Genomic DNA, 16,222 nt, shown 5'->3' with positions numbered 1-16,222 from the left:
AGAACACTGTCCGGAGGCCGGCAGTGCACTGAAAAAAGCTCCGGGCGCCAATAACCTTAGATTTTGACGCGCCTTAAATCATAAAAAAATAAAAAATAAAAACTGTAATAATAATTAATTCTATTTTGAATTTTTGCTGCTTTCAAAAAGCATATAAAGTAGTAAGCAGGCTTCCAAATTGGCCCACAAGATCATTTTTGTTTGCTGCTCCTGCTTTAAACCCTTCATAGCTACTTTTTTCAAATTTTGAATTTCCTAATTTTGCGATTCTACATAAAAGAATTTTGAAATCAATAAATATTATATATTATATTATGTATTAGAATGAGAAAAATGTTAACGTTTAAGATAATGGCGTAAGAAGTTAGAGAAAGAGAATGTAACTTCAGAGCTTGGTTAGGAGTCACATCAAATCAAATAGCCTGATATTTAGACATAGAATGATGTCACATTTTGCGTACATAAATAGCATCGTGAAATTACGTTGTGAATTAGATCACAGTGAATGTTCTTCTTAAACTTACAATAAACTCAAGTGTATCTTTCAAAGTTTATTGATTCGTATATAATGATAAAAGAATCATTTCATCATCACTTAAAAAAATAAAAAGCAAGTAACTAAATGATAATGAGTTACTCAACTGTCAAACATTTCTAGGTAAGAGTGACGTATTACTTTATACCTTTACATAATGTAAATGTAAAAGGTTCTGAATGAGTTCAAATAAAACAACCTTAAGAGCAACAGCGATTCACTCTAAAACAAAATCTCATTTTGGTAATGCTTGTGATTCACACTCCAAATTACAAATCGTTTAAAACATTGAACAATATAGAAATATAGATAATGTCTTTATTAACACAACTGAAATTTTAAAACATATGTAGCCTGCCTATATACAAAGAATAAAAGAAGTAAAATACACAAAAACCTACACTTGGTCACTGACCATCAGCGGAGTTTGTGTGAAAATATAAATAAACTCTAACAAAAACTTACAGTTTAAAATGTTAAGTATAAGGGTTGATTAAACGCCAAAAGGTACACCAAATCAGTGTAAGTTTTTGTGAAAGAGATTTTTGTACCTTTTGGATAGATTTTCCTTTTTGTCTATTTTGCAAAGTTACATATCTGCTTTACAGATTTTTTTAAAAATTTGGAACAAGCAATTTTATGATTATAACCTGATAAGGTGTTAATTCGGAACCGTTAACTACCACTGGAGAGATCTTTTTAAAGAATGACTATAGTTGCGGTCCCTAAACCATCCTCAATAACAATTTTTTTGAGAAAGCGTTTTGAATAAAATAGGAAGGTATTTGTACGTAAATAGCAAAATTAAACTGCGATATCAGTACTTCCTTTTAAGAGGAGTAAGAAAAATAAACTGCGAATACAGTACTTCTCCCTAAAAGGCAAAGAGGCAAAGATTTTGAACCGAACGACAATTCATTGATTTAAATCGGTTCACTCATTGATAATTTTAACGATTGCAGTACTTCCTCTTAGTAGGAGTAAGAGCATGATGGCACTTCACAGCCACGTAGAGGAGCTTTAACCGCTTCTTCCTGCTAAATTTTATCAAAATCGGACTAAGGGTTATAGAAATATTGGTAATAATAGTTTTAGAAAGGGCCTTATTTGGGTGGGGCAAACTCCCCTCCTTATAAGGCACAGCGTCCAGACTTTCAAAGTGCAAATCTGAACAAAATTTCGATTCGAATGACACTTTATTCATGAAAATCGGTTCACGTGTCGATAATTTGAAACGATTGCTATACTTCCCCTTAACAAGTGTAAGAGCAGATCGCCGCTTTAATGTTACGTAGGGGAGCCCTAACCCTATCATCCTACCGAATTTTATCAAAATCGGGCCAAGATTTACAATTAGTAATAATAATTTTGGAGGGGGCCTTACATAAAGTGGGCTAACTCCTCTCCTATTCAATGTACAAGGCACATCTACATAAAATTCCCAATCGAATGACACCTCATTCATGAAAATTGGTTCCAGCGTTTAGGCGCTACGTTGTTTACAAAAAAGGTAACAACAAGAAGAACAGCAACAAGAAGAACAAGAACAAGAACATTTTCTGAAAATGCCGTTTTTGCTCATTTTTGGCAACTTTTTTCTCGATACCTATTAGATCTAGGTTGTTGCAAAAAAATTACAGCTATAAAGGAGGGTTTGCCCTATATTTTAAAGAAAATTTGGGAATTTTATCTTTTGTTGAAAAAGAGAAAAAAATTGTCAAAGTTGGGTGTTTTTTAACGTAACGCTTTTTCGTGCAGTTTTTGACGATCAACCCTTATACAACTGTCCTACCGGACAGTTTTAATAGATAAAATTTACATTAAAAAAAAGACAAACGAAATTTAAATGTAATATAAAAAAGTAATTAAGTATAGCAAAAAAAATAAATAATAAAATAAAAAAATATCTTTTTTATTAGATTATTAAATTTATTAAACTTCATCTACACCCAGAATAAGCCACAATATTTTAAATTATACAACATTTCGGACACAAATCCAAATTTGGAAAAATATCAATAATTAAATAATAAAACGAGGCAATAATACCTATATTTCCACGCTTCCCTGCAGTGGGAGATAACCAACCCGTTTAATATTGCACTAACTCCTCCAAGGAGAAAGTGATCTTTTTAAAATGTAACACTCTGAATTTCTTAAGACAAGGAAATTCAGCGATAAAGTGTTGTACATTCTCTACACGAGACGTATTACAAGGAGAACATTAGCCTTGGCGGCTCTCTGAGTGCACTGCAATTCAGATGCAACAACTCTCCTCTGGACTTAATTAACCAACTATTGTGATTTATTGGCAGCTCGTTATTCATATATTGGAGCATCTAAATTCCATTCTTTGTAAATTCTACATGATGAAGAACTTTGGGCTTTAGATCTACAATTCTGACGGAAATAGTAATTAAAGTGAGACTGAATAATTTTTAAATTAGACAACCATAAGTCTACGTTATTTTAATTAAATTCTATTTCCAGTTCATAGTCTGAAGCTACCACTATTTAAAATTAAAAGCATAAAATGCAGAAATCAATATTTCTACTTTCACTTTTTGAGTATCTAAGAAAAATGAATTAACAGCAATGGTGAGAGGGGGTCCCTCTGCCGCAAGCCTTTACTTAAGAGAAAAAGTTCCGAGGTGCATATTGAGCATATTGAGGCCAGTGGTTACGTATGCCAGTGAAACGTGGGTGTTGGTGTTGACCAAGGAGGATGGAAAATTGATTAATTCCTGGGAGAGGAAGATTCTGAGGAAAATTTTTGGCCCCGTGAAAGAAGGGGAAAGGTACAGAATCAAGAAAAACGAAGAAATAAGAGAGCTGTACCAGGAGCAGGATTTGGTAGGTTTCATTAAGAGGGGAAGATTGAGATGGCTAGGCCATTTGGTAAGAATGGAAGATTCCCGAATTCCCAGGAAGATAATGAATGGACACCCAGGGGGGGATGAGAAAAAGAGGAAGGCCGAGGATTAGGTGGCTGGATGATGTAGAGGAAGATGTTCGGAGTCTGGGAGTGAGGACATGGAGGAGAGGTGCCTTAGTGAGAGAGGAGTGGGGAAAGGTGTTAGAGGAGGCCAAGGTCCTTCGAGGACCGTAGAGCCAGAGGAAGAAGAAGAAGAAGAAAAATGAATAAGAATAAGTAGGAATAAGTTAATGAAAATGCAAGCCAATGGTTAATAATAATTGCAATTAGCCTAACAACTGAATTGTGCTCCCGCTGATTCAGCAGAACTTCTTACATAATTTAAATGATACAATAGAAATACGTATATGGTTTTGAATCTATTTTTTTTTTTTTAGCGTTATTCTTAAACAGTGACATAATTTCAACATAAAAAAACTATTATTGTTCATTTTATTGTGCAAAATCGAGGTCACTTATTCTTTTAACCAATTTGTTACTATTTTAATTTCAAAATTTCTGAGAAATTAAAAATGTTTAATCCCTTCCATCAATACAATTGATGTGCAAACAAGACAACAAAAACAATAAATAAATAAATACAATTAATCAACTATTTCTGACAAGCTGAAGTAATCGTGTAAATAGTTGTTTATAAATTAACTGTATTCTGTACAGTTTCAAAAGTGTTAGAATTTAAAGAGTAAAGAGGTAACAGATTCAATAACAGTAGCGTAGCACGATATATCGAAGAGTACAAGAGTCCAATTCGGACTTAAATACACAATGCTCGATAGCACTAATCTTCGAAAGAGAACCTTCCCAATACGATTTTTAAAAGACCAAAATTACAAATCCTTTTGCACGCAGATTTCTTGTACAATCACTGAGGCTAATAAGAAAACATTTTGATTTTGATATGGTACTTTGATAAAAGAAGCCAGGGCTCCGAAACGCCGAGCTCTTCCTATTAAATTAATGTAGTATTTTTTAAATTTTTAAACCTTTTATTCTTCTTGTGTTGTTTTAATTTGTTGTAGCAAAGAAATATTGACTACCATAAACAATTTGATGAGCGATATGATTTTCATCTATTACAAATTTTGGACTCAATGTGACAGCCGATGTGTAATATATCATTGTCAAAAAAATAAAATAAACCAGTTGTTCAATTTTATGTAAGTAAATATCAATCAGTTAAAAAAGAGCTTGTATGAGATAATTAAACAATAATTGTCACTTAACATTTTATGGATTACGAATTATTTCATTGATTTTATATCTTCAAAACAGAATTTAAAAAATAATAACTAAATGGTTTAATATGACCCTGCATGCGAACTTGACAGTACATGTGAATATGAGGTTTTCTGGATGCGGCCTTCACTTTATTATGATGTAGATCACCTAAATAATTTTGTATCAAGTGATCGATAGATAAAATTTAATAAAATGTAAAAATGATACGAATGTTTCTAGTTTTAGAGGATATGGTGATATTTTAAACAAAAATCAGATTTGAACTCTCTTAGTTTTTTTTTAAGTTTTTAAGATTTTAAGTCACCCACTTTTCTTTAGACCAGAAATATTTGAGACTAATTTTTTGCATGTACTAATGCACAAGTTTGTTTAACTTCTAATTTTTTTTTAATTTCCTGCAAAATAATTGGCACAAAATGTTCATTCATAAAACTGTACTAGGTGCTCTTGTAATATAACTTTTTGTGCGAGGCATTTCTCCGTTAAAGTTGATTTTACGCTGTTTCTCGTTAGTATTTTTGACCAGATTTTTATCTCTAACGCTCTATAATTTTGTGTGATTCTAACCTTTTAATGAATTAGACTGCATTTAAGCTGCTTGACTTTTTTTCATTAGCTAAATATTATTTTCTTTTGCTAATATCATTCTTTTTATTTTATCATTGCCAACTCTAAAAATTATTACGCGTTATCTTTAAAAGCAAATACAATTTTTTTATAAAGGTTTCAAACTTCATACCATCCTAATTATTCTTTTGTTACTTTCACAAAAGTATGGATACTCCTCTCATTGCTCTTTTACTGTTCTCCACTCCGAAAAAATTAAGTGATGAAGGAAACAAGAAAACTTTACAGCGAGGAAATCTGACAGATATAATATTACAATTGCCATACGACAGTTAATTGAAAAAGCAGTTGCAAATCATAACAGCCGGATTCATAACGTTAAAGAAATAGTGTGACTCTACAGCAGACAGATTTTGGACAATGAACAGGCAACATTTTCCTAATGAGGCAATCAATCGCAGAAAAATATAAAAAAAAATAGTAAACTAAATTCCTTCAAGTTCATAGACTGGGAAAAGTCTTACAATAGCATTTCTAGAAATAAGGTATGAAGGGCTTTAAGGTTTTCTATACAGTATTTATGGAATATATGCAACGAGTATAACTGTCATGAACAATTAAAGGTCTGCTATCGGAATAAATCAAAGATTTAAAGCACGGAAGTTGCATGTTATCTGAAATAAAGATCTCCAGTTTAAAAACCGGTATAAGGCTACAAAAATTTTATAATTGTTGGGAAAGTAAACATTAGTGAAGTATATATTGTAATTTTTGTATATAATTTTTTGTAGTTTGACGCTAAGCCAGCCAGAAAATCTTGCATTACTTTTCTTATCCTTTAAAACTAAGTTTGTCAAAGTATTTTCTTGTCAAAGTGGTACTTCTATTGTACTTATTTTCTTTACCATAGTAGTTCTTGGCTTAGGAGAAAACAGAGAAGGCCAAGTACATTAAACAAATAACTAAATAAATAAAGCGAAAAAGTGTAAAAAGATATAAAAATTTCAATTATAATTTTATTGCAATACGAGTCTTCTAACTTAACGCGAGCTATTCGAAAAATGATATAAAAAGATAGCAATAACTGATTAAAGATGCTTATAAAAATAAAATCCTCTAATTACAATTAACCATGTTTCTATTCAATTTAAATATTAATCAAATTGTCTTTTAGTTACAGGTTACAATTTACTAATTTACAGTTTTGATAGTTTTATGGACAGTCCCAGTAAAAAATAATCCACTGGCTAATAGTTTTTTTTTTTTTTTTTCAATCAATACTTCAAGGTATCAACAGTGGTATCGATTCAAACTGACCACAGTCAACTTATATTGCTTAGATAATTTACATTGTACAATTTATTATTGATTTATTCGTATATTATTTATTTAAAAATTCTCTCTGAAAGTAGAAATATTGATACTGTCGTGAATATCGGTATAAAACTCTCAACGACATAAATCTAAAATGTCCTTTCACTTCAAAAAGCACCTTTCCATCAAATGCAATTTTTATTAAACGATTAGCATTATTTGGTTATTATTATACGCTTATTATAAGTCTATTTTATACTTGAAGCTTAAATATTACTTCTTAGAGTTTAAAAAATAAAAATGATAAATTCAGTATTTTGTAAGTTAGCGTCAGGGTGCATGTTATATTTTTCTTCATCTCCTAAACTTGCCTAACAAACAATTTATAAATTTTAATTACAGTTGCATTAACTATTGTATTAATATTAACAAAAAACTTTTTTAAAAACAAAAATATTTTTAATTAATAGAAAAGCAACATGATTTATACCTATATAGTTGAATACAAAAATGGAAATCTTTTAATTACCTGGGATAACAGTTAAAAACTGTATAAAAGTTTCTTCAGATTTTATTAAACTGACAAAATAAGTTTTAACTAGCCGGTAAACAAAAGTTTGGTTTCCAAAAGTTCCCTGATGGATCCAGACGGCTCAATATAATCGAAATAAATGCATTCAAACATTTTTAATGTAAACATACGCACATTTTACATTAGTAATGCGCACATAATACCAATATAATGGATCTTAATTAAAGGAACTTGCAACATGTTTGAAAATTTAGGAGAAAAAGAAGTTAAGTACAGCGGTTTATGGTGGATGTTCAAATTACAAGATACAGATCTGTTGCAAAAATTAGAGGTTCTTGACTTCAAGAAAAAAAAAAAATACTAAACCTCAATTAAAGAACCTAATTTCTACAATGCAATTGTACAAGCAAGTACTACTGTCAAAAATTCTTCTAATTAAGACACTCAATTTTTTAATAATCTGATCTGATTTTTTTTTATTATATAGCCTAAGTTTCTCCCTCAGCTTGGCGCATTCCATTAATATAAGTTTTTTTTTATAGATTATTTATTATTGTATACATTTTTCTTTATTGTTACTCTGATTTATCTATTCAGCATTCGAGGCAGACAGCCTACAAGCTCTCTAAATAATACATGTTTATGTAAAAATTTTGAAGTTAGAGATACTGCTAAAAGGAGATGATGTATTGCGTACGATTTGTAGTTGGTACAAATAAAAGAATTGACTAAAGGATTATTTTATCTGTGAACTTATTTTATGAATCTAGTCTAACTAAGATATCAGATCAAAAAAAAGTGCTTGAAGGTTAAAGCGGTATAAAATATTTTTACTGCAAAAGATACAATGCTTTGAAAATGGAAATACCCAAATAAACTAATTTTTTGTTACCTTAATTGTCCGAGGTAAAAAGCTGATTCTTCTCGGTCGACTCATTCTGTTATGTGCTACTTCATGAAAGTCTTCGATGAAACTTCCACTCCTAAAAATTAATAAACATGCATTAGAAAAATTCTTAAAATCAAAACCATTAAATAAACAAAACTGAATATTTAAAAATTTTGCGAATTATTTGTTTAAACTTATAAATAAAATATAAACAAGATCAGTTTCTTGAGCTAGCCGCAGAGATGGCGCTCATTATTCTAAGTTCTTGTTTTATGTTAAATTTAATACTAAAAACAAAAAAAAAATGGTTATAGTTGATATTATTAATTTGTTTATTTCAAGTAATAAAAAACATAAGATAGTAGGAAACAATTGGGAACTCATAAAGTTGAATGGGTATAAAAGCTGAATTAATAATATTAATCTATTCTTTATCACTCTAATTTTTTTTAACCCAATGCCCAACATTCACAGTGAAAACAAAAAAAAAATAGCCATAAGAAAGCATCTAATTGTTGTGAAAGATGAAAAAATGTTCATACGTAATTTATGCAAAACTAAGTATTATTAGTACAATGTTTGTTCTTACTAGGACAAAACAGGATATGAATACACGTCTATCTCCTAACTACGCCTCTGACGTGCATTATCTTTAAACGTGGAATATTTACCATAGAAAAATTGCTTTTTCATTTCATATAAATTTGAGAGCGAGGCCACTCCCAGATTCGAGGGGCCCTGGGATATGGGAGGCCCTATAATAAGAATTGATATTCTTTCATTTTTGTATTTATTATTTCTCTATCAGGTTTTTTTCAAAGTTATGAAATTAAAACTTTTTTTTCTTTACTTTTTAAATAAATCTTTAAGTTTGTTTCGAAATTATCAAATAAGTAAATTTAAAAAAAATAAATAAAATTAAATACCAACCCTTAGGGTTACTTATAATTTTGAGATTAAAGTCCCAAGAAGCTGATTGAATGCAATCCTACGATTCCTGGTAAGATCATGTATCACTCACTACCTGCAGAACTGGGCCTTCTCATAATCAACAATTCAATAAAATCTAAATAATTAGGAAACATTACAAGATGAAAGCTCGACTGAAGAGTTTATCGATCCAATAGAGACGAAATTCCGAACTACTGACTTTCTTAATACAAAATTAATGCACTTCATATTAGCATGGTCCTTACTATTGGGTAGTAAAACTTTTAGTCCAAGGTGGAATTTTAATTAAGAGCTCAAATTGAGACTAAAACCTAAAAAGGAATGTAAAAGAAAACCTAAAAACAATTTTGATCAGGCAAATTTTTTCAAATGCATAGATAATTAGCACTCTGTGATTTTATTTCCAGAAATTTTATAACGCAAATAAATTAACCAATCATTACTAAAATCATTTAAACAAAAAAGGTGATTTTGGGAGCATTTTAATAATTTGTTTTCAATAAAATTTTATCCTTAAAAGGAGAGAAAACCCACATTCTAGGAGCTTCTTAGGAACCTAGCAGCCAACTCTAAAAACAATTGTACTATCCTTGGCCAACCTTGACAAACATCTATTTAATTTCTAAAGAAAACTAATTTTATAACTAAAACTCTTATTCTAAGCAGATAGTTGATTAAACGATTATTTGGATTTAATATACCGTGAGAAAATTCTTAGTGAGATTAGGAATTGTGTCTCTAACAAAATGTTACATTATGTCCACAAAACTCTCACATACAAGCGTGCCATGGTCGCCCCACACCTTACAGTTTAAAATGTTAAGTATAAGGGTTGATTAAACGCCAAAAGGTACACAAATCAGCTAGTACCCAACATTTCATTAATACTTCATTGATATTATTTTAAGTAATTTTACTACATTAATTTTCATTAATATTTTTTTGAATTTATTAGATGTTTCACAGACCCTTATGCTGGCCAGTTCATTCATTTTCTTTTTCTTTTTTTTTATGATTTAAGTCGCTTCAACAACTTCAACAATCTGCGGTTATTGGCGCTCGCAGCTTTTTTCAGTGCACTGCCGGCCTCCGGACAGTGTTCTCTCGTTACAGACAACTCTGTCCATCACCCGGACAGTGAGCTGTAAGAAGCTCTTAGAAAGAGAAAATCTAAGGGTCAGCAGCTGGATTCGAACCCGGAACCTCCACGTGGGAATCCAATATGCTAACCGCATAGCTAATCCCTTCCCTTTGTTCATTCATAATATTTTATTTTTTTGTTATAATTATGATAAAATGTATATTATATTTTCGTAATTAAATAGGTACTTTATTTTAGCTTTATTCCAAATTATTCTTCTGATTTATCTTTATTATGCTCTTTATTCTGAATAGTCACATATATCGTATGTATGTACATGCACGTTAAAGTAAAAAAAGACAAAGGCAGAGTCGGCTACTATTTAAATTTGAATCACGGATTTAAAACAATATTTCAGTCTAGAATTCGTCTTTCCGAAGTATTTGTGAGCACAAATAACGCGTAGGTAATATCAAGTAAATTATTCAGCAATAATTATTCATTTCTCAATTGTAATTTAATTTAGTCCCTCTAATTTTACTTATAGTAAAATACTGGAATAATACTGTCATAAAAATATGCATATCTTATTTATCTTATTACAGTCAATCTAAGTTAAATGGTGTTCTACTTGAACAAATATTTTGTAGATTAAAATGGCCAGCATAAGGGTCTGTGAAACATCTAATAAATTCAAAAAAATATTAATGAAAATTAATGTAGTAAAATTACTTAAAATAATATCAATGAAGTATTAATGAAATGTTGGGTACTAGCTGATTTGTGTACCTTTTGGCGTTTAATCAACCCTTATACTTAACATTTTAAACTGTAAGTTTTTGTTAAATTTTTACAAATATAATTTTTTTTTATGAAGTAGTTAGTAACATTTAAGATTACCTTAGCTTTTAGTACCTTCTTTCAAGAACAAATCACACAATCAAACAAATTAGAACGAATACTGGTATTTAAAAAAAATGAATAGCTAGAGAAAATACTTGCAAAAATCTCACATTACTCACTCTAAATAGTGTACATAAAAGTTGCCGATAGAGCCAACAAAGGGCTGTTTTCTGTCGTTCGCAAACTGAAATGATTTCCAGTCCGGTTTTACACTACATGTACTCATAATGGCGGAAATTTAAAGAAGTACAAATCCACCATAATTAGGTAAAACTTCTTCAAAAAATAGACATTATGTTATATTTAATTTACACAATGTTTCTGAAATCTTTAGCAAATCAATCTTTTCTTATACGAAAGCAGCTGTTTAAGAAAATTAAAGTTGTATAATCGATCATTTAAAATCAGAAAATAATTAAAAATTCATTTAAATAGATCGCTTAAAAACAATATACAACGACACCTGACAGTACTTTTAGAATTCTTATTTATAATTGCCATTAATTTGGCATGAATAAATATTAACGAGCTACGAGGAAGAGGAATATAATAAACATCAAATCTACTTCAATTGCACTTAATCGATTACCCTACCAGCTTCTAGCTTACAAAGTACCAAACCGTACTTGACACAAATTGAGAAAAAAAAAAATTCATTCAACATATCGTGAACTATCAAAATATTTGGGGATCTGATGATAGGGCTACTTTGAGAGATCTGATTGAGTGCTTAATTAATTAGTAATAAAAATTACAATTGCAGTAATTTTACTTTTTTTAAAAAATTGAAAGATCTTAATTATGTAAAAAGCCGCACTTTTTAGTTAATCGATTCTCTTTATATCTGCGATTCAAATGCACGTTGTTACTGAAAATAGGGTAGGGTCCGCTGGATATTTCATTAGTTAATTAATTAATTAATAGTTAATACATTAGTAAATACCTTAAATACCTTAATAGTTAAATTAATAATGCGTGTATTTGAGAATATGCTTCGTTGACAAATTTAAATTAAGATTTTAAGACGAACATGGTTGGTTTAAAAGATCGCAAGGCAATAATGTACGGTGCTTAGTGATTTCATCTTCACCTTCAACAACAATATGGCTAATTAGCTGCCTCATAAGAATAAAAGAAACAATAATACGGTTTTCTTGTCTGAAATACTTGTTACAAGCAGAATGTAAGAATATTTTATGTTGGTAGGGTGGCAAATGTTATCATTTTTACAGCCATAGAATTCACAAAAATGATTTAACCAGTAACAAATAAGGGCCAGAGAAAATAAATTATTCATCCTGTAACATTCATTTATTACGAAATGAGTTTCTTAATTATAGTTCCAACTATCATTAAATAAAGTTTATCATTCCAATTTTAATTGTAAACAAAAGTCGTTAGAGCATGAAGTGGTAGTTTGCCCTTTTGCAGTGTCTATCTTCCTGCTACTTACGCCCTAACAGATTCTACTTTTTATCTTATTTAATTATTATGTGCAAAACTCCACAGATTATAAAATTTCTAAATACAAGTTTAACAAATATATATTACAAAAAGTAATTAGGTGCTGATCTGATTTACAAACGTTTTTAAAAACTCATTTGTACATCTACACTCTCAATGAGCACACTTATAAGGGAATTTATTTTAGCTTGTATCATATAGGGGACGTCACCCTTCTTCTTTGACAAAGAAGGGGAAGACGCCTTTGTTTGACTCTTGAAGTTTAACGGTAAATTCTACTAAAGCAAACCAACTTGCACTTTTCTTACTGTAGTAAAAGAAGGTATAGCCTTGCTACAAACTATTGAAGACAATAATAATGAATATTATGAATTAAAAAAAAAATTTTTTTTAAAAGTGTGAGTTTGAGAACATGCCTCCAGAATAGAACAAACAAGCTAAATATTCCTCAAGAAGGATTGAATAAGTTTGTACCAATTTTAAGGTTGATAGCAATAAGATGGTTAACAAGTTAACACTTTAGACAAGAAGAACTGGAATGGAGTTGCCGTAGGTACTAAGAATATAAAACGAAGAGACATACATTGGCCTTGAACCTACTGCCGTACTGGGAGAACTGGTTACTTGCACTTGATATAATACAATGAACTTCGTCATGTTATTCAACCTTAAGAAAATAATTGATCTGTAGTAAATCTGTTATCTAGCTATTCACTAGATTAAATATAGTTTAATAAGCATATTTTTATATTATTCTTTTATTTGGGAAATGGCATATTTTCGTAAATAAACTTAATTCTCACAAAAAAGTCATCTAAAAAAACATTAAAATTGTCTTACTATTATTTATTAAAAATCATTTTTCATCTGTACAGGGTGTATCTCGAGTAAATAAAATGAGGTTCAGGGAACTCATCCTTTGAGTTTAATTAAGTAAAAGTTACTTATTTTATCACTATTTTTAATTTACAATTTCGTCATGTGCTGTATTTTGCTCTATTCTTTCAGATTCATTAATAAGAAACATCTATAATGTACATGATTTTCAATTTAGCTTGGATTATCAATAATAAAATGTGAGCGTAAAATGGTTGATTACTCAAACATTTGAACATTTCAATAATCCAGTTTAACGAGATGGCCTTGAAACTCTTAAGCACATATTCCAGTGTTCTTTTGTAGCTGCTTTTATCTCTCTCGAGTTTACAGTTCTTCAGTTGTTTTGAACTGTTCTAAATTCATTAATGTTCAGATTAAAGAAGAGGTTCTATGGAAGCAAGTTTTTTCATAAGCTTAAAGGGAAACATTAAGCTTAGTCAGAGAAGAAACTTTCTTTGGGCTATGAGGAATGAATGTTTAATGGAATATGAATATGTACAGACTTAAGTGCCGGATTTGTATAGTTAAACTGCTGCATTCGGTGTTATTGCAGGTAGAACAGACTAATGTATAGTGTCTTTCATGCTTGCAGAGGGAATAATAACCGACTACATCAACCTGGACATTACACAAAACTATTTAACCTAGAATAAGAAATCTAAATATGGCTGATTTTCTCAATTTCCCAATTCCATTTTTGTATTATTGTAGGTATAAATTTGAATTAATTTGTAGATGTATGTTGTAACAAATTCCTACAACTTATTAACACAAGTGTCATGGTGTTAAAGATAAATTTAAATTGGAATTTCGTACAGTGATTAACTCAATTAGTGTAAGACAGCTGAAGCGCCCATGTTCAAGACCAGTTAACCGTTAGTTTTCTCCTTTCTAAGAACTTCTGGAAATGGTTATTTGCTCTTCCAGGTGGCCGACAATGCGCTGAAATGGCACTGGGCGCCAATTCTTATTTTTAAATTCTTTCAAAATAAGTCGAATTCCCTAAAATATTGAATTCTGCGCTTTTCATGTACCTGTAAGTACATATATAATAAAAACTTGAAGGCCTAAAGATGAAATAAGTTATTTGGAGATCATTTATCTTCTAATTATGTTTTTTTAGGGAAATATTTCACTAAAATCGTAAACTAACCGACTTTATTAAGCGATCAAAAAAAAAAAAACGCAAGCCAATCAAGAAAGTCTTAGAGGCTCTTTGCTGGTTATATTTTTACTGAAATATCTGAGATGGTATTGAAACGGCATTTCATGTATGAGTTCTGTTACACTTTCTTATTGCCTCAAAAACTAGCTTATTACACATAATATGTTGTATTGAAAGAAAGAAGAAGACTTTGTAAAAAATTGAAAACATTTTGCGTTAAGATAGTACAAGTCATTTTTTTCATTTTGGATAAGCCGTGAAGCTTAGCGGATCTAAAGGATTTGTTGAGGTATTTTTTCATCAATAGAACTTTTAGGTTGCTATGGTTGATTTAACATCCTTTCTTTGCAACTTACTTAGATACTTATCGAGTACTTTATCTTTTACAGAAAAGAGACACAAAATTTTCAATGTTGGCGTTTTTTCATCAGTATGCATTTTCCTACAGAACAGAACAAGAACACGTCTTCAACTGTCCTACTTTTAATTTAAATACTTTTGATTAATTAAAAAGAAGAAAACAATTATTTGCTCTGTGAATCAAAGCGTAGCAAACATAAGATCAAAAAATAAATATTCTAGCCTAACATTAATAAAATATAATACATTTTGATTTGAATAACTCACATATGCCCTATCTACCACTCAGCGCCTCCAATGATTGATATTTAATTGGAACTGCAAACAAATCAATTGTCGATTTTATATAACGAGTTTGAATGTTTTATCCATTACTTCATTTCAATTAGCTAGTTGTATTAAGTATACCGAAAATAAAATCCTTATTCTTTTGTTTATGACAGAACAAATTATGCTGATGTACAATTTTTTACTAGTCCGTGCATGAACGAGGTCATTTCTTAACTAAATTTCAGTTGTTTCTCGTTTTATTAACAGCAGTAGTACTTAAATAAAGTAAGTAGTTAAAACATTTTCACTAATTTGCTTATTTTTTTACAAGTAGAACTTTCAGGTAAAAAATAATTGATTAAACCTAAATATAAGGAAGGATAAGCAAAATATTTTTCAAAGTAATTTGCATAAAAATTAGAGATTTTATTGGAATGAAAAGCAGTAATCAAAAAGTGAAAAATTGTAAATTTAAAATTATTGATTAACAATTAAGGAAATAAATAAATAAATAAATCTGAGTCCAAATCAACAGGTGCAAAAAAAGAAGTCAATGTAGTTGCCAAGGCAACTTGCTGGCATCCACATGCCGCTTACATTGATCGTTAACTGAACGTCAGGAGCTAGAGATCTGATATGCATTAGTAGCGCTCCTCGCTTCTTGGTGTGCAGTTAATTTTTTGAAGTTTTTTTACTCATTCATAATTAAGTTTGAAGCAAGAGATTCATTTACCTTATTTATTCAGAATATTACGCAAAACTCTCGTCGTTCAGATGTTTACTTGGACTGTATAGCTGGTCACGTCTTTAATCACTCCTTGTTTAACACTGTTCCGTCGGCAATTACTTTTTTCACTATCAGTATTTACTATCTTTCTTGGATATTATTACTACAAATAACAAAGTTCGAATGAATGTAACTGAAGAAGTAAGAACTGGAAGCTTCTCCCCATTATATGCTGGAGGGGATTATTACAGTCTAGTACTTCCAGTGGCCGACAGATAGCATATGCTGCTTGAAATGCTCTTTCTGAAAATTGCTGACATCGTGTAAATTTTAGCCCACATGAAGTATCTTAGTCATTTAATTTCTGTAAGTAATAAAGAAAAAATACACATATCTTTACTTTGGTATGAT

At 30.1% G+C, this 16,222-nt stretch overlaps 1 protein-coding gene and 1 long non-coding RNA gene across 9 annotated transcripts in view; one reads left to right on the top strand and one right to left on the bottom strand.

Annotated features, from left to right (window-relative positions):
* Ae2 (anion exchange protein Ae2) overlaps positions 1 to 16,018 on the bottom strand; it is a 123,810-nt gene extending 107,792 nt beyond the window's left edge. For 3 of the 8 annotated variants that reach the window (XM_074119417.1, XM_074119419.1, XM_074119418.1), the window contains exons 1-2: positions 11,066 to 11,269; positions 8,015 to 8,105 (exon numbers count right to left, since the gene is read on the bottom strand). In XM_074119417.1, coding sequence (XP_073975518.1) covers positions 8,015 to 8,105; positions 11,066 to 11,172 — 198 coding nt within the window. In that variant the 5' untranslated portion in view covers positions 11,173 to 11,269. Of the gene's footprint in view, positions 1 to 8,014; positions 8,106 to 11,056; positions 11,274 to 15,081; positions 15,102 to 15,817 lie in introns of those variants that run through there. The other 5 variants (XM_074119425.1, XM_074119427.1, XM_074119421.1 and 2 more) reach the window with 4 other exon arrangements.
* Positions 4,144 to 15,638, top strand: LOC141449731 (uncharacterized). Its single transcript, XR_012455660.1, has 5 exons — positions 4,144 to 4,371; positions 4,490 to 4,627; positions 14,217 to 14,325; positions 14,413 to 14,743; positions 14,844 to 15,638. It is a non-coding gene; the product is annotated as an uncharacterized lncRNA (long non-coding RNA).
* Positions 16,019 to 16,222: the final 204 nt, after the last annotated feature.

This window comes from Rhodnius prolixus, unplaced genomic scaffold (genome assembly GCF_049639745.1).
Source record: "Rhodnius prolixus isolate KJV_2025 unplaced genomic scaffold, Rpr scaffold_2, whole genome shotgun sequence".
Taxonomy (NCBI): domain Eukaryota; kingdom Metazoa; phylum Arthropoda; class Insecta; order Hemiptera; family Reduviidae; genus Rhodnius; species Rhodnius prolixus.
The sequence above is the reverse complement of the archived record's forward strand: the minus strand, read 5'-3'. Positions and strand labels throughout refer to the sequence as shown.